The sequence below is a fragment of the Pichia membranifaciens genome (assembly GCF_001661235.1).
Source record: "Pichia membranifaciens NRRL Y-2026 unplaced genomic scaffold PICMEscaffold_2, whole genome shotgun sequence".
Taxonomy (NCBI): domain Eukaryota; kingdom Fungi; phylum Ascomycota; class Pichiomycetes; order Pichiales; family Pichiaceae; genus Pichia; species Pichia membranifaciens.
This window is the reverse complement of record NW_017566983.1, coordinates 188,812-206,629: the sequence shown is the minus strand read 5'-3', so window position 1 is coordinate 206,629 and position 17,818 is coordinate 188,812. Positions and strand designations below refer to the sequence as shown.

General features: G+C 44.0%; 7 protein-coding genes across 7 annotated transcripts; 2 read left to right on the top strand and 5 right to left on the bottom strand.

Annotated features, from left to right (window-relative positions):
* Positions 1 to 119: 119 nt before the first annotated feature.
* PICMEDRAFT_15098 (hypothetical protein) lies at positions 120 to 1,059 on the bottom strand. Its single transcript, XM_019160663.1, has one exon. It carries the CDS (start codon positions 997 to 999, stop codon positions 271 to 273), a length of 729 nt encoding a protein of 242 aa, XP_019018215.1. The 5' UTR covers positions 1,000 to 1,059; the 3' UTR covers positions 120 to 270.
* A 179-nt stretch (positions 1,060 to 1,238) lies between these two features.
* Positions 1,239 to 3,480, bottom strand: PICMEDRAFT_15096 (hypothetical protein). The gene has a single exon (XM_019160661.1). It carries the CDS (start codon positions 3,156 to 3,158, stop codon positions 1,425 to 1,427), a length of 1,734 nt encoding a protein of 577 aa, XP_019018214.1. The 5' UTR covers positions 3,159 to 3,480; the 3' UTR covers positions 1,239 to 1,424.
* A 371-nt stretch (positions 3,481 to 3,851) lies between these two features.
* PICMEDRAFT_15091 (hypothetical protein) lies at positions 3,852 to 5,979 on the bottom strand. The gene has a single exon (XM_019160660.1). It carries the CDS (start codon positions 5,654 to 5,656, stop codon positions 3,962 to 3,964), a length of 1,695 nt encoding a protein of 564 aa, XP_019018213.1. The 5' UTR covers positions 5,657 to 5,979; the 3' UTR covers positions 3,852 to 3,961.
* Positions 5,980 to 6,487: 508 nt separating this feature from the next.
* Positions 6,488 to 13,030, top strand: PICMEDRAFT_15090 (hypothetical protein). The gene has a single exon (XM_019160659.1). The coding sequence runs from the start codon at positions 6,747 to 6,749 to the stop codon at positions 12,858 to 12,860; it is 6,114 nt and encodes a 2,037-aa protein (XP_019018212.1). The 5' UTR covers positions 6,488 to 6,746; the 3' UTR covers positions 12,861 to 13,030.
* Positions 13,031 to 13,500: 470 nt separating this feature from the next.
* On the top strand, positions 13,501 to 13,940 carry PICMEDRAFT_15089 (hypothetical protein). The gene has a single exon (XM_019160658.1). The coding sequence runs from the start codon at positions 13,534 to 13,536 to the stop codon at positions 13,744 to 13,746; it is 213 nt and encodes a 70-aa protein (XP_019018211.1). The 5' UTR covers positions 13,501 to 13,533; the 3' UTR covers positions 13,747 to 13,940.
* A 50-nt stretch (positions 13,941 to 13,990) lies between these two features.
* On the bottom strand, positions 13,991 to 15,456 carry PICMEDRAFT_15088 (hypothetical protein). Its single transcript, XM_019160657.1, has one exon. The coding sequence runs from the start codon at positions 15,399 to 15,401 to the stop codon at positions 14,226 to 14,228; it is 1,176 nt and encodes a 391-aa protein (XP_019018210.1). The 5' UTR covers positions 15,402 to 15,456; the 3' UTR covers positions 13,991 to 14,225.
* Positions 15,457 to 15,688: 232 nt separating this feature from the next.
* PICMEDRAFT_10130 (hypothetical protein) lies at positions 15,689 to 17,451 on the bottom strand (the record flags this gene model as incomplete). Its single annotated transcript, XM_019159634.1, has 2 exons — positions 15,689 to 17,257; positions 17,302 to 17,451. The coding sequence occupies 2 exons, from the start codon at positions 17,449 to 17,451 to the stop codon at positions 15,689 to 15,691; spliced, it is 1,719 nt and encodes a 572-aa protein (XP_019018209.1).
* Between the last annotated feature and the right edge of the window lie 367 nt (positions 17,452 to 17,818).

Sequence of the window (17,818 nt, the reverse complement as noted above, 5' to 3'; positions counted from 1 at the left end):
CAAATCGCCAACACACTCATGCTCGAATTTGTCGTGGGTTGGCCGCATGTTTTTCTCGTTCCAAATTAGTTCCCGCATTCGGCAGCTAAGTTCAGAAAAAAGAATAGAGCCGGCGTTAAGCTGGCTTTTGGTGTGATATACAAAGTGTTAGATCATTGCATTTATCTAAAACAAGTACAATCCACCTATCTCTGGGAGAAAGTTTGGCGTTCGTAACGGAAGTTAGAATTCGATATAAAGCGGAGAAAAAACTTAGGAGCCTACAAAAAGTCACCTGTCTGTATCTTTGTAGTATGCTCTCTGACTGGCAAACAACTTCTTTCGCAACCCATAATCTGGTCTTCTAACGTGTATCAAGTTACACTGGTCTCCACGGTCGCATCTTCCAGACACGGAAAAATCTTTACACGCAGCATCTTCAAAATATGACACTGGAGAAAGTTCACAGAAAATGGGTTTTTCGCCATACCAGCGGTCGTTGCACTCTTGGTAAGATTTGGCGGCACTTCTCTCGTCTTTAAATTTCACCAGAACGTTACCTCCAAGGTGGGGGTTGTAGTTCCCACAAATAATCAAATCGTCGATTTCTCCATATTTCAAAGACAGCTCGACAAAAATATCTTGGAAAAACCTGTCGGCTTCCTGGCTCAATTTTCTTTCATCTATTTCGGCATCGAGAACCACGAAGTCTCCTCCGTTGTTTGTAACATCTTCCGTCCCGTCCTTACCTGTAGTTTTCTTGTAGCACGTTCTAACCGGGTTTGGAAATAAATTCCAAAACACCACAGTTTTCGACTTCTTTGGCCTAGTGTGTAATCTTACACATTTATTTCCATGTCTGCATGCCCCGACTTTGTCCCAGAATGGGCATCGCTCCTGCACATGATGAGAATTTCGTCTGTAGTTTGCATGTCTTTGCTGATAGTTCGAATTGTCCCTGGTATCGTCATTTTTCTTCCTCAGAATCAAAGGCATTGGCGGTAGTGATGCGTTATCCATAATTGTATGTAGCTTATGTAGCTTTTGAGTTAGTTAAAAGATCCGATTTCAACTGCTTGCTTTGCAAGTCTGTCGGTTTCAAGGGACAAGATGTCATACGCTACTATAGAAATACATGCTAAGAAAATTATTTAATAAACGACGCGCCGCCTGGAAAATGTCTGAATCTTCAAGGGGCTACAAAAACATATATAAAAACTAAATGCCAGAATAGATTTGATACAAAGATTTTATATAAACCGTATTAATAAATAAGAGTGGAAAAAACAACCAAGAAAAAATGAATGAAGAGAAAACCTGAACTAAAGCGTAACTAGTAAAATAGCAGAATATGAAAATGTAAATGTAAATCTAAACGTAAAATGCCAAAGAATAGACTGGAATGAACGAGTTCTGATACTTGAATTAGAAAAACGAAAACTTTTTTAAGCCATGCTTTGATGGCCTTGCTCCAAGTAAGAAGAAGTTTGAGGGTCTTGGATTTCTGTTGCCTCTCTTCTCTTGGTCAAATCAACTTCACCGTGCAACTCTTCAGCCAATTGTTCTAATGTTTTTCTCTTAGTTTCTGGGATGCAGAAAGAAGTGAAGATACCCAATAACATAAATAGGGCAAAGATCTCCATAACGTGGTTTAACCAGCAACCCTTTGCCAAACCCTTTGCAGCACACCCACGGTCTTTCAAGGTACCAATACAAGTTTGTGCAATGATGGCACCTATTTTGCCGGATGCAGCGGACATACCATGGGCGGTGGATCTGTACCTAGTTGGGTAGCATTCACCAGGGACAATGAAAGTTGTGGTATTTGGACCAAAATTCTGGAAAAACTGAGCAATAATATAGAGTGCAAATCTACCGTGTGCACCGACTTTCTCAAATCCAAAACCGATGATACAGAACAAAATGGTCAAAATAATAAAACCCATGATCTGGATTGGCTTTCTACCAATTGTGTCAACTGTTGCGACAGTTACCCAGTAACCTGGGATAGTACCGGCACAAACCAAAATCAAGTTACCAGCAGCTTGGTTGTATAATGAGGTGTAGACGTGGTCGGAGGATGCAAAACCAATAGATTCTAAGATACTAGCGGTGTTCAAACCCAAGCCATAGTACGCCACATCCAACATGAACCAAGAACCAGCAGTACCCAACAAGATCTTACCGTGTTTCCATTGTCTAAAATGGCTGATAAAATCCTTGAAAGAAGCTTTTGGAGGGCCCAATTCTTGTGCATTTTGACTAGAGTATTCTTCTTCCTTTTCGGTGGCTTCGGATGGTTTTAATAATTCAATGTCAGTATTGGAAGCATTGCCGTGTTGACCAGATGCGAATTTGGCAGTATCAGCGGTGGCCTTTTCCAGGTCTCCTTCAACGTCCATTGTAAATCTTGGAGATTCTGGGATAGTCATTCTGAAGTATAGTGCAATCATACCAGGAACAGCACCCATACCGATGATGATTCTCCAGATTTGGTCACAGGCTCTGATACACTCTGCACCACATTCTGCAGCAGAATTGACGCTCAAGACATTTTTGTAACCCGCAACGCAAATCATTGCAACAACGCCAGCAAGAAATTGACCCCAACCCTGGTTGGCAAAGACGGCACCCATGATGGCACCTCTCCACTTGGTGGTGGCAAATTCAGAAGTGATGATAGAAGACAAAGGGTAGTCTGCACCGATACCGATACCCATGATGATTCTGTAGAAGGTAAGGATAGCAGGGAAGGATATGGCAGGAGAATGGGAGGCGGTACATTGCAAGATGGTGGCGGAAATCATAATCATCAACTCGACACCGTAGACGGATTTTCTACCCAATGCATCAGCTAGATAACCAAACCCCAATTGGCCAATCACAGTACCCACGGAGGTCGAAACCTTGATCAACGTCTCCGTTGAGGATGGCATCTTGTTGCCCCAGAATGCGTACGCCATGTACGAGACACCAAGGTTGACAGAGAAAATGTCGTAAGCGTCGGTCATGAAACCGACACCACCGACCATGATAGTTCTGACGTGGTACCATCCAAAAGGAGCATTGTCGATTGCCTCCAATGCCAGTCTCTTTCTTTCAAGAGGATCATCGACGTCGGCAAAGTCATTCATGAAATTGTGGAACGCAGCGTTACCACCTTCAGTTTTGTTTGCCATGCTTGCTGTATTTGTCTGTTTGAGATGGAGTGAGTGTTGTGGGAACAAGACTTCGAGAAAGTGTTCTATCAAACAGAAGGAGAAGAAGAGAGTAGAAAGAAGGATTGAAGGATCGCCGAAGGATGTCTTTTCCAAGAAAAAAAAGCAGTAAACTGTGGGAAACTGGTCACAGGAATTGAATCCCGTTAAATAGATGGAGGTACTATGAAAAAAAAGGAGCAAAACGAAGACGCAAATTGGCAGATTTTCTCTTTTTCCGTTTTTTCTTTTTATTTGCCATTTCTTTTCTTTTTCTGCACGTTTAGGCTTTCCGGAAAAAATGACTCCCGAGCCGCTCAGGGTCTGCGGCTCGGGGGGCCGATCCCGTCGTGGCTGAGCGAAGGCTTTCTGGCGGAGATTGTGGGAGCAGAAGTTGACTGAAAGAGAGGCATGAAAGATTGGGGAAGTAAGGAAACAAGGAAGCCACAGGAAGAAAAAGAAAAGGAAGAAGACGTAGATGGAGCTAGAAAATGAGTCTCGAGCTAGCGATATCGCACTTAATCAGATACTGACACATAAACGGTTTTCCCCTGGCAGGATTAGTCCCCCCTGCCCCACATCGGGATTGCTAAATTATGCAACTCGAATGCATGGTCGGAGATAGCATTGCATTAAAATACACTTCTATGCAATGCAATAATGTCGATAACTGTTGCTGTGGACATATTGGTGGAGATGGCTCGTTTAAGATCGAAGTAGAAGTAAAATTAATTAGAAAGGAAGAAAGAAAGAATAGAACAAGAGACTAAATGTGTATATATCGATTAGACGGAGTCAGCAATTTTGTCCTCATCGTCGGATGGGATGCTGTGCACTCTTTGCTTAGTGATATCCACCTCACCGTGCAATTCTTCGGCCAATTCTTCCAAGGTCTTTCTCTTGGTTTCTGGGATACAGAGGGTGGTCAACATACCGAGCAACATGAAAAGAGCAAAGATCTCCATGACGTGGTTCAACCAACATCCCTTCTTCAAGCCCTTGGCAACACAGCCACGGTCTTGCAAGGTACCAATACAGGTTTGTGCAATGATGGCACCGACTTTACCGGCAGCGGCAGACAAACCGTGAGCAGTGGATCTGTATCTGGTTGGGTAACACTCACCTGGGACAATGAAGGTGGTGGTGTTTGGACCAAAGTTCTGGAATAATTGACAGAGAATGTAAAGAGCAAACAAACCACCCTCGCTCAACTTGTGGTAGGCGAAACCAATGATACAGAACAAGACAGTCAAGATGGTGAAACCCCAGAATTGGACAAACTTTCTACCAATGACATCAACGGTGGCGACGGATAACCAGTAACCTGGGATACTTCCGGCACAGATCAAGATCAAGTTACCGGCGGCTTGGTTGTACAAGGACTTGTAGACGTTGGTGGAGGATGCGTAACCGATGGTCTTCAAAATGGTGGCAGTGTTCAAACCAAGACCATAGTAAGCAACATCCAACATGAACCAAGAACCAGCGGTACCGAGCAAAATCTTACCGTATCTCCATTGGAGGAAGTGGGCCCAGAAATCGTTCCAGGAAGCTTTTGGTGGTTGGTAGTTGAGGGCTTGGTCTCTGGTTTCGGTTTGGGCAAGGTAGTCGATGTCGCCGGTTTCTGCGTTACCGAGCTTACCGGAGGTGAACTTGGCTGTGTCAGCGGTGGCCTTTTCAATCTCGTTGGAGACGTCGAAGGTGTATCTTGGGGATTCTGGGATGGTCAATCTGAAGTAAAGAGCAAGTAAACCTGGGACAGCACCGAAACCAATGACAATTCTCCACATCTGGTCACAAGCCTTGACACAGTCTGGACCACAGTTCTTGGCACCAACAACGTCTAATTCGTTCTTGTAGCCGGCAACACAGATAATGGCAACGATACCGGCCATCAATTGACCCCAACCCTGGTTGGCAAAGACGGCACCCATGATGGCACCTCTCCACTTGGTGGTGGCAAATTCAGAAGTGATAATAGAGGACAAAGGATAGTCACCACCGATACCGATACCCATGATGATTCTGTAGAAGGTGAGGATGGCGGCGAAGTTGACAGCGGAGGAGTGGCCGGCGGTACATTGCAAGATGGTGGCGGCAATCATGATGATCAACTCGATACCGTAGATAGCCTTACGTCCGAGGACGTCGGCAAGCCACCCGAAACCAACCTGGCCGATAACAGTACCGACGGAGGTGGAAACCTTGATCAAGGTCTGGGTGGAGGATGGGATGGAGCCCTTCCAGAAGACGTAGGCCATCATTGGCACAGACATGTTAATGGCGAAGATGTCGTACGAGTCGGTCATGAAACCGACACCGGCCACCATGATGGCTCTGACGTGGTACCAACTGAAGTCGGCATTGTCGATCTTCTCCAAGGCGAGTCTCTTTCTCTCTAGCGGGTCCTCGACGTCAGCGAAGTCGTTGATGAAGTTGTGGAAGGCGGCATTACCACCCTTGGTCAGTTTTCCGCTCATTGCGATGTTTTGTGAGTGCTGCTGTAGTCTGGTTTAGTAAAGGTGCGGTCGGACTAGAAGAGGTGTTCTGGTCTGCTCTGCGCTGTTCTGCTCTGCTGCGAGAGGAGGTGTGAATGAAAACGGCGGTTGGAAAACTGGACTGCTTTGGCGAACAAATCCAGAGGCAACAAGACTACAACACTGCACAACCTCCACCAACCTCCACCACATACCACCACACAGCAGCCCACAGGGCTTATATACAGCACCTCTGGCCCCCGGTCTGCTCTGCTTGCGACCTGCAAAATATTCCACCGGAGACCACCACTACACCGCATTTCCCGATCCGTGCAAATTGACTGGCAACGTGCTGCCGTCTTTCCCTCTCCTGTCTTGTGCAACGGGCAGAGAACGTGCACCTGCCTGCAACGTGCCACAACGTGCCCCTATTAGTCCCCCCCTCCCTCCGAGGCCCTGGTCTTCTTCTGCGTTATCTGCGGCGGAAGCGCCGCGGGGCACGTGAGCTAGTGTCTGCGGCTCGCTGCGCGGCTCGCCTGCATATGCACCCGACCCCGACACGCGCGCGGAGCACCCCCACGTGGGGCCCGGAAATTGCCAATTTGACACGCCTGCCGAATTGGCCATCACGGACCCACCACGGGGGGCAGCGCCGGAGGCTCGTGCGCAGCGACCTGGCCGGAGCGCCGGAGACGACGCGATGGGCCCGATCGACTGGCCGCGGCTGTAGCACTCGCGGGGACATATAAAGAGAGGCCCGGACGTCCGTCCGGAGCAGGAGAAAGCGAGCCCGTGGCGATGGCGCATCGCCGGCGGCGTGAGGGGTGCGGAGAACGGGGAGAGCGGTCGATCGGTGCGGCGGGTGGGGGGAGCGACGCGTCGGCGTGCGGGAGTGCCTGCGGGAGTGCCTGCGGAGAGAACACCTCCTTTTTCCACGGCAGAGCCGTCCCGCGGCGCCACACACAGACAGACAGACAGACAGACAGACGACCCCTACGTAATCTGTGGATTTGGCCGCTGTGTGTGATGAGCGTTTCAGCACGGTGCCTGTGCACGGGGGCGCTGGCTCTTGTAATCTGCTCTGTAGCACACCATGTCCGCCCCGCCGGATGCCAATGCCGCCTGCGACAACTACAAGAACACGAGGTTCGCCAGAGAGCTCGTGAACCAGCTGCTGCTGTTCCCCCGGCTCCGGGCGTTCGAGCACAAGCACGAGGCGTTGCTCTTCCGGTCGCTCTACTTCGCCCTCTCGGACCACGACCAGTTCTACGACTTCATCTTCCCGCGGGAGAAGCGGCTCATCCTGTACCCCCGCACCTGGGACGAGGTCAACCAGAACACCTTCAACAAGTCGTTCTACCTGGACCAGGTGAAAAACAAGTCCAGGGGCCACACGGGCCACATCTGCGCGTCGTCGATCCCGCAGGGCCGTCTGGTGTACAACTGCTACGACTGCGGCGTCGACGCCACGTGCTGTCTGTGCGAAGACTGCTTCAACAAGGAGGAGCACTCCGACCACAACGTCAGCGTCCACAAGTCGTCCGGCGACGCCATCTGCGACTGCGGCGACGACAGCTCCTGGAAGGTCGACTTGCTGTGCAAGGCCAACGAGACGGAGGCGAAGCTGAAAAGCGCCCTCCCGCAGTTGCCGGCAAAGCTCAAGGAAAACATTTCCATACTCGTCCGCGTCCTCTTCGACTTCATCCTCGATGTCCAGCTCACCAACCTTTCGCCGCTCCCAGCCCTGCCGTTCCACAACCCGGCAGAAGACCCGGCAGACTTCCTCGCCCAGCTCGCCCACACAGACACCTTGCCTGCGTACACGGGCGATCAGGATGGCACCCACAATGGCGTCTACTCCACGGAGAACGACGAGGGCCGCTTCGACGTCGTGGATCTCGGCGACCTTCACGAATATTACTGCCTAGTCATCTGGAACGACGAATTCCACAACTTCGACCAGGCAAACAGCTTCCTCAGCGTCGCCTACCAGTTTTCCCCAGACTACCACGACGACAACCACCCCTGGTACGAGGTCTCCTACAAAGGCTACGCCGACTTCGACTTCAACAAAAATGGAGTCACCCAATTGGCCAGAATCATCGACGAAAGAGGATTTGTCGTCTATGCTAGATCCAAGGATAGGTCAGTGCTCGAGAAAAAGATTGACAAATTCAAAAAATATAAGGCGCTGGGCTACTCCGAACTACGCTATTCCCTCATCACGGCAACGGAATACGTTAACTTGTCAATATGCCGTGCAATCATACTCTGGTTTGACGTCATTCTCGAAAACGAAAACGTCCTTCTCACAGACTACATTAAACAAGAGCTTTCCAAGGTCTTGTTTGAACCAGCGAATTTCCACTTGAAGAGTCTCCCGCTCTTTGGCGACCTCATTGATACCCATTTCCTCGTCAACGAAAACTTGGAAATTCCCCTCTACAAAGAGGTCATCAGTTCAGATGCCACCTTCACAACTCCGATACACAACGTCACAGTCGAATTGGATGACTCCCTTTCTCCAACAAACTCCCTCACCTACTACAAAAATGCCTCCAGGTTACAATATCTCACCTTTTTTGAAATGAGGTACCCGAAATCGATGAGAAAATTGATCAAAAAGACAATTATCCCGATTATAACGAACACCGCCGATACAAGGTCGAAGTTTGCCCAACAGGTGATGTCGATCCTTACCACCCTAGAATATAATGCAGCGAAAAATGATAGAGAGTGGCGTTTGAGCATTTTGGAGACCTTCAGGCTTCAGGTGTACCATGATCCAAACTTAGGCACGGAGTTGTTGCGGTTAGGCTACTTGACCAACGTCCTTGATAGCATCCTTGCTATACTCATCAGTTCGTCCTCCTTAGTTAACGGGAAGTATCACATAGTGGCACATGACTCTTGGAAAGTTCAGCGCACAGTAGAAGTTTTGTCCCAAGCTGTTGGAGGTTTAAGTGTGATCTTAAACTTCCTCCATGAAGGCCGTGAAGAACTTTTCATTGACGATTTTATTTACAAACTACTACGTTTATTCACAGCATTTGATGAGATTTACAAACTGAAAAGAAAGACTGACATCTATGAAGAATTCCAAGACCACAGAACTTGTGAAGCGTACCATAACAGTGTCAGACCAATGTATACCGTGTCGCAAAGTCTTGCTAGGATCTGCTATGGTTTCAAAACTCCCAACGAAAAGGTGGAGAAGTCAATTGCCCTCATTTCAAGCTATCTCAAGGCAAAGCCAAGAACATACACAGAATCGGGCGCTGTCCTATTTAACATCACGGAAGATGGTGTTTCTATGTCGCATCCCGTGGGGGACCTATTGGCCGAATTGTCAAGAGGTTACAAATTCTACACTCCAGAATTGCTTTCAAAGTCAATATCACACATATCGCATAATCGTGATGGAACCTCTTCATTTGAAATCGATCCAGAAAATGCATTGACCAGTTTTGTCGGTGTCGCAGATGAAATGTTACAGCCTTGGGTTTTCCATTCTCAAATTTCGTCAAATTTTTGGATCAGAAATGGTATCTATGTTACCTTTGCAAATTACTTCTTCGATGCTTACAAACCGGAAAATAACTTATATATCATTCAACAAGGTATCATAACAGATCAATTACCTTTACAAGATATTATCGATAGATTCATGCTAGAGTCAGCCATCTCAGGTGATACTGAGTTCGAGTCGACAACCTATGAGGAAAAAATTCCAATTATTTTGCACGAATTTATGTCCTTGATGTATTATCTTTTGACATTCAGACAATACTATGACTCCAACCTTACCTACGACCAATGCTTAAGCTTGTTCAACGAATATTGCATTGCGTCAATTCTCGCTCCTGCCCCATTGAAGTACTCTGAGATGGAAGATTCTTTTCCTTCTTGCCCAAACTTTGATGAAATATTGAATCAAATTACAACATACGTTCCTCCAACAAGCTATAATGACTATGGTCGTTACACTTTGAAGGATAGCTATTGGAATAAAGTCGATCCGTTTAGCTATTTTCATGGAAAAGTTTCTTCTTCCGAAGTGGAAGAAGCTGTGGTGAAAAATCTGGCAATTATCAAAAATAAAAAGGAAGATGACGTTATTATTTCCCCCTACCTCTATCCTTTGAGCGAAACAGATTTGTTAAAGTTCCAAAAAGTTGGACAGTTTATGAAATCTGCGAAATTTGTCAAAGTCTTATACAAACTTCTGAGATTTGCTGTTACCTCTGAAGTTGACTCTCATTTGAATATGATTTTACAGTTGATTCACGCAATTATCCTAGATGACGAGCTATATAACAAGGAAGATTCACATGGGTTGAAATCTTTTGTGGAAATTCCAATATGCAACTTGCTTTTAACAGCAGCAGAGAAAACTGATCTTCCAAAGTATGTTTCCAAAAAGGCATCTACCATTTTAGAATTGTTGTTGTTGAAAGACGATGATGTTCTTACATCTCTTATGCTCTGCTTCGGTGAATCTCATATGGAAGAGTATAAAAAATCTAAGCATGGAAAAACCTTAGAAACTAAGCTTGAACGGAGAAGACGGTTGGCACTCAAGCGTCAAAAGAAGGTGCTGAAAAAGATGAAGAAGCAACAGTCTGCTTTTGTCGATAATAACAAGAATTTTTTTGATGCTTCAGGTTCGAAAGACAATGATGAAAAGGAGAAAGATCGTTCAGCTTCTGCTTCTGCAGGTTCTAAAGGGAATGAGACAGAGACTAGAAATTGCATCATCTGTAAAAATCCAGAAACAAATGAATCCTTATTTGGAATACCTGCATTAATCTCCACTTCATCTAATTATTGGACCATACCCACTATTGATGATGACCCTCCTTTTTTCATGGTAAAAGAATTCTCAAAGGCAAGTATTTCACACCCAAATGCCTCTGGTCAGTCATCCTGTACCAGAGACAAGCTAGTTATTTTTGGTTGTCCTCATGGTATGCATTATTCATGTTTCCAATCTATGCTACACAAGAAGAAGATGTCAACAAGCAATTTCACATGTCCGTTATGCAAAGGAAAATACAACATTTTTGTCCCATCTTTCAAATTGGGGGAGATTGAAGTTGATTCTAAGGGATACGAACCTATTAGGTATAATGAAGAGCGTATATATTCACACTTCTATGGCGACAATATCTCCTCGTTAACCAATCAAATATTTCACAAACCTATTTCGAGTATATTAAGTGAATCAGGAAGCAAAAATTTTGAGAATTTGATGGCTGAACTACTCGAGTTGAAAGATGAAAACCTTTATCTCAAAAAATGTACCCCTCCTTTCAAATCATTATTGACATCTTTCTATAGGTACTCGAGAAAGGGCTATTATGTTCAATTTTCTCTGCCATTATTGATTGCCTCAACTTTAGAGATGCATGAAATAGCTACGAGAAGTGATCACACTATTATTATCCCGGAAATGTTGGACTTGGTTCTAAAATCTTTATTACAATATAGAATTTTAACTAACAACGAAAATCTCAAAGGTGAGAGAGAAAAGAAGAAGTATTATGAGTTTTTGCTAAACAACCCGTACTTAGGGTTCATGGAGACAACCATGCTTCTTTTTACTGAAAGTGATATTCCATTGTCCATATGTGTCCAATTCTCGTTGATGAAGAGAGTCATTTATACAGCTTTTTCTTTATTACAGAGGAATGAGGTTAATTCACAAAACTTGCAGTTTGATTCATTACTTGATGATGTTGAAGACATACCAGAACATTGTATTTCCTACCAGTCGCTAATAAATATACTGGAGTCCGTGGTACAGAACTCTTCGAAAGTTGATGGCTTCAAATTTGATGGTTCTTTCGTCCAGAAGTTGTACAAGCTTATCAAAACTAACCTCAAAAATTTCGAGAGACAAGCTCAATTCTTGTCTCTGTTTTTGAACACTCTCCCTCTTGAAGAAGGAGAAACATTGTTACCTGATTTGGATGAATTTTTGGCTAATTCGCTGAATCCTAATAGCAATGAGGCGGAGTTTCAAAAATTACTTGTCAAGGGTATCCCTATGAGTTACCATGAAAAGACTTTCCCAAAATGTCATAAGAGAGACAATCAGATTGATATCATTGAGTATCCTAAAGGTGTACATTTAATTGAGCTTCCGGCCAAATTGAAAGATATTGCACTTACTGGAATGACTAAGACTGAAAAGGTTGTTATGGGAGATGTTTATGAGAATTCACGTGTCGGTCATGTCAAATGCTCGAACATATGTTTGCATTGTGGTAAGTGGGTACATAAAAGCTCAGAGCATGGTAGAGAATGTAAATTGAGTGGTTATGGCACACTATTTTTCACTCCTATGAAAAACAGACTAACTCTGCTTATCAGTCGTATGGTTACTGATAAATCCTTCATTATTGAGTCGCCATACTTGAATAAGCATGGAGAACCCTCTAAGGGCCTTGTTGGATTAGGTGATGCTGGGACGTTAAGTAGAGAGAGGTATGAACATCTTCAAAGAATGTGGTTCAATCAAAACATCATCGGCAGCTATATTCGTGACTCAACGAGAGAATTCAGCTATTTGCCGATGGCCAGCAATGCGACAAGCGAGGTTTATATTCCAGGGATTTTTGAGCCTGCACCAGATTCTATGCCACCAGCAGCCCCGAACTCTGGAACTTTCAGGCGACTTTTAGGATTCCCCGATGTGATGTTTGACCCCGAAATAGCCTTGCTAGGTTTACGTAATGTTGTTGGCATTGAAGACGACGACGAAGATGATGATGAAATCGAGTTTTATGAGAACACCGATTACGTTAGTGACGAGGCCGAGTTTTTTGTTGCTCAAAATCTTCCCGGTACAGGAGAGAGGAATGCTGAAGTTACAAACTTTATACCATTTGGTCTCCCCCAAACGGCTGGCGAGGCAGACGATGATGATGACGAAGAAGATGAGGATTACAACGATGAAGGCCATGAACATGAGGAAGACGACGCTGACGAAGAAGATGAGAGAGACGACCATGGTGGCATCGGCAACGCTGATGATGACCACGGTTTTCCGTCTACCACTGTTAGCGAGAATGAAGGACAAGCTGGTCCAACTATTGAATGGCTTATGCCAGATCAGGAGTACAACAGCGACGAAGACAGCGACTACGTGGATAGTAGAATGGACGTTGACAGCGGCGATGACACCGATCATGTCGTTTGGTGATATAATGTTTATTGTAGCGGTTAACAAGGACTGGTTGTATTTTTTTGTGGATGTGTGTATAATGTTTTAACGAAGAAATTAACGCTCATGTACCCGGAAACTCAACTATCTAGGAACTTATATTGCAACCATAGCGCTGCCGCGACGTTGGGTAGTTTATTAGTTTCCAAACAATGTATACAACTAAAAATCAAGAGATGGTAAATTATTATAATTCTGTTTTTGTAAAATTTTGAAAATTAAAGTAACATTCAATCATTAATGTTAACCCAAAAATCCACTACATGAAAAACATTGCTTTTTTTGGTCTAAAAACTACTTCACTACAAATGTGAAGGCACTGCATCTTTTCTGTTCCTTGAGCCATCTCCTTTTTCCAAGTATTGCTTCCCGTGGCTCTCTTCTGAGACCCCTGTTGTCTTGAAATGGGCCATGTCATCGATTCATGACACCCCGCGACGCCCATTTTGTCGCACCGGCCGTCGGCCAATCAGATCCGTGGCATTGCAAGATTTGCTTTCTTCCGCAAGTGCGCGGTGGCCTACGCAGAGGGAGAGCCAGAGACAGAGAAGAAGAGGTGTTGATGAAGAACGACACCAGTTTATGACGGGTTGGCGTAGCGTCAGAGAGGGATGGCAAGAGTGTATCCACAGCAGCAAATACAACCACAGACATGGCATTATACTCATCCGTTTTCAACCTCGTCTTCAAGAGAAACTCTACTTTCGTTGCTACTATCTTCGCTACCACCTTCTTGTTCCAAGTTGGTCTTGACGAAGGTGTTACCAGATGGTACGACAACAGAAACAAGGGTAAGCTTTGGGTCGACTTGAAGCCAAAGGTTTTAGCCGGTTTTGAAACCGAAGAAGCTGAAGATGACGAGTAAGCAGGATTGCATCGAACATGAATCACCACCAGCTACGCCGACACCTCAAACGATCTTATAGATATGAAAAAACACTACGATTCAAACAAACCTGAAAGGTTGGAAGAATCTCATAATAACAAAACCAACAACAACAACAACACCAATCTGAAGTTTCACCTGATGAAAGGAATTGCATCACTTGTCTCCAGTCACATACGATAAGCTTCATGGATAGAGTCTATTACTCAATTATTTATTCTTTTTATGTCTAATCTTTTTTATACAACTTCAATACAAGTTAAAGATATATTTAATAGTTTTCAGCTTCTGGTATATTGCTACAATTGGTGATTGGGCATTCAAAGTCCATCTCTAGCCGGGATGAGGAAATTTGAGGGTAAGGGTCCAGGCGCAAAGAAAAGAAAACACCTGCGGGAGTAAATTACGGATACAATCATTGCATCTTCATTACAGACGGAAGTTACAAACAAAAACCATCAGCATACAACAACCATTCCTTCCGCTTCATCATCATCGTCATCATCATCAGTCATTTGGATGTCGTCATCGTCACCAATCTCTTCGACTTTGTGCAACATTCCCTTGATCTCATCTAACTCTTCTTCATCTGGCTTGTCCTCTCCCTCGTCTCTCATTAACATCTGGACTAGACGATCGCATAACTCCGAGACCTTGTCGTCCTTCGATTCCTTGTGTAATTCTCTGACCACAGGGTAAACACTTTTGCTTCTCAAAAATTCTCTACCCTTTCTTGTAGCACAAAGCAACAACAAACTCTCGAGATGGACAGATATTATATCTCTAAGTGGTTCTATTTTCCTGTCCTCGTCGAGAAATTGAAGTTCGTCTGGAAGTTCTAGGATTTCGTCGTCACTTAATCCTTTGTTACCAGGGAGGGCAATAGGAGAGAGAATGTATGATAATATATTGATAGGTTCCTCGAGAAAAGTCATGTGTTTTTCGATATCGAACAGCGAGTTCTTGATTGTAGACGCAACACCTTCTCTTCTCACTTTAGCATCCCATTTTTCTGTAAAGACTAGTAATTTCGTCAACGGAATGACATCATCATATTTTTGTTCTGTAACAAAGTATTCACGGCCCTCCTTGAACCTGGAGAGGTCTGCATAGAAATATGAAAGGTAATCATATACAGCGTACTTGTTAATCTGTCTATCAGCTCCCTTCACAAACATATCCATTAAACAATCCATAGCATTGTTGCTTTTGAAAATCTCCTTTTGGTCGTCTCTGATATCAACCTTGATATCAAAAACCTTTAAGATATTGTCTTCCTTGGCTAGGTTTGCCAATAACATACACATGAGCTCTGCATTCAAGTTTTGGGGATTTGGCAATGCCTCTATCAAAAATTTCAGAAAAGTATCATCCTTTGAGATTAATGAACGGAGTTCTTGGTCATCACATAGGTTAACCAAAATGGTAAGTGCTTCATTGACAGTTTTACCCTTTTTTTCATGTGCTAAATTTATCAAGTCTTCGATAGCCCTGCAGTTGTCGTATTTGAATATGTCCTGCTGGTTGTTGGCCCCACCTGGTGAAAATTGGACAAGATTTTCTAGTGCAATTTCTCTGACGTTCAAAGCCTTGTCGTGCAAAAAGCCGACGAGTTCCTGTAATTCGGTTGGCATTTTATATATAAACAGCAATCACTTATTTAATTCAAATGATATTCACACTCTATTAATCTTCAAGTCGTTACTCTTACAAAGACTCAGCAGTCTGTAATGAGCCGAAGAAAAAAAATCAACGAAAATTTTTTCGCCCAAAGTGGAAATTTCAATATTCATGTGATCTACATCGTAGTCGTACTTTTTTCTGACTAATATACGTACATAAAAATATACATTACTAAAGATGTGAAAAACACCGGTATTCGGAATACTGTTAAAAGGACTCACTTATAAAGATGTTTATATCAAGACTCCCTTCTGTGAACCTGCTTGTTCTTTAGAATAAAATTTTCTTTCAAGATCTGCCTCAAGTCATCCTTTGAATTAGGATCACGCTGCATTTTCCCCCGTAGTGACTTCACAAGAAAAGATAACTCAATAGGTCCGTTCACCAACAGACTGTCGATGTCTTCACGTGTAAGCTTGTTCGGATTGCTGATGTTTGTAATTTCTTCATCGATTAAATCTCTACGAATAGCAGTTCTCGGATTCCATTCGCCCTTAGGAAACTGTGAGAGTATTTGCTTCGTCGCTCTGATTGTGATAAACCCAGAGCGATAACTTTCCACTGATATCTTGGCTTTGGATTTACTTTTCTTCTTTTTTGGACTTGCGGTTTCACCGGTAAAGTCATCGCCGTCTTTTGGCTCGCTTTTGACCTTGATCTCGTCATCGTCATCATCGTTAGGCTCTGTCTTGACCTTAACATCACCATCTTTCTTTTTCTCTGAGTCAGTTGAATCACTATCACTTTCATGGTCTATCTCACTTTCCGACAGATATGGGTTTTCTTCCTCATCATCACTGGCGTAAACTTCGTTCATTGCATTTCTGCTCAAAGCCTTTCTCAATTTCTTACTTTCTTTATCTTCCTTCTTCACATCAAACAACTCGTCAAATTCGTCGTCCTCTTCTTCATCAGGAACCTTTTCAATCAAACTATTAGCCTTCAACATTTCCTTTTTCATCTTGCTTTCAATCAATTTCTTCTCATCGTCCGGACCTTCCATGATTGGTGCTTCTTCATCGTCTTGAAATTCGTCATCGTAATCCAAATCCTCTTCTTCGTCAGACCTCTTACCAATGTCGTCTTCATCGTCTTCGTCACCTCCTTCACTTTTCACCTTTTGCACTTTTCTATACCGCAGATCGACTCTTTTACCACTTGTAGCTTCATCATGCATCTTTCTCATCAACCATCTTTGGCCTGAACCACCTTGTTTCATTTTAGCTTCCGCTTCTTCTAATGTCAAAGTGGCATACTTATTTCTGGACGTGAATTTGTAAAACTTCTCCACAGGAGCTAGCTTGAAACATTTGTTGACAGTGTCTTGTATCAGCAAGCAGTAATTGTCATTTATTCCGGCTTCGTAATTGCCGACCCAGGCTTGATTTGCATCGTAGTCCTCTAGAACCCACGGATAAAATTCCTCGTATCTCAATTTTCTCTTTTTCTCATTATATGCCCTAACTTGCTTAGTTCTTTTTTTGATTAACTGTTTCTTCTGTTTCCTGGCTCCGCCATCAGGGGCCACCAATTGCATCTGTCTGTCTTTTTCTTCCTCCTTCTCCTTTAGCTCCAGCTCTTTTTTCTTTTTGTCATCGTATATCTTCCTCTCACGTTCGTCTAATCCCTCAACTTCCAACTCTTCGTCAATCTGTTCATCTGTAAGGTCCTTTTTGCCGGTTCGTTTGAGGAACTCCTCTCTCTTTACTACCTGTTCCTTCTCTTTCTCTTCATCTTGTTTTTTTTTTGTTCCAACTCTTTCAACGACATTTGAAATTGTAAGTTCTTCGGATCTTTTCTGTGCAGCCTGGTCGGTTGTTCAAATTCCGTCGATGGGTCTATTTTCTTTACACTGTGGAACTTGAGAATGTGGTACCTGGTTTCGTCTATTTCATCTTCAGTCAAAGCTCGAAGTGGGAAAACATCATAGTCGGAGTCTTTAGAGGCTGGCTCTAATTTGACATTTGCTATGCTTGTCGATGGGGCAGCAGGATTGGACATTTGCCTATGTGATATGCACTTTTCAGTAACCTTAGTTCTGTTCTAGTGTTGTGCAGAGTGTGGCCCGAAAGAAACATCTTCCATGTAGAGAAATACAAATCACCACTCATGAAGAGAAAATAATGTATTTCGCCACTCGCCAAAAACGCATGTCACTTATTTTCTCTTGCAGCACTATCGATCAGGCTGTCTACCTATTCATGGCGGTACCGAAGATAGACGACTTATTGCCGGCCCCATCCACACAGACACAATAAACCAGTGCAATGGGATCGAATCAGGGACAGGCTGTGCCGAAAACTAGTCAGGATGAGCAGAAGCCGATTTTCTTGCCCTCTCAGCTTCACAATGCCAACATACTTTCTTA

Excerpts from the sequence above, each read along its gene's own strand:
- PICMEDRAFT_15098 (XM_019160663.1), bottom strand. The coding sequence starts at position 999 with ATGGATAACGCATCACTACCGCCAATGCCTTTGATTCTGAGGAAGAAA.
- PICMEDRAFT_15096 (XM_019160661.1), bottom strand. The coding sequence starts at position 3,158 with ATGGCAAACAAAACTGAAGGTGGTAACGCTGCGTTCCACAATTTCATG.
- PICMEDRAFT_15091 (XM_019160660.1), bottom strand. The coding sequence starts at position 5,656 with ATGAGCGGAAAACTGACCAAGGGTGGTAATGCCGCCTTCCACAACTTC.
- PICMEDRAFT_15090 (XM_019160659.1), top strand. The coding sequence starts at position 6,747 with ATGTCCGCCCCGCCGGATGCCAATGCCGCCTGCGACAACTACAAGAAC.
- PICMEDRAFT_15089 (XM_019160658.1), top strand. The coding sequence starts at position 13,534 with ATGGCATTATACTCATCCGTTTTCAACCTCGTCTTCAAGAGAAACTCT.
- PICMEDRAFT_15088 (XM_019160657.1), bottom strand. The coding sequence starts at position 15,401 with ATGCCAACCGAATTACAGGAACTCGTCGGCTTTTTGCACGACAAGGCT.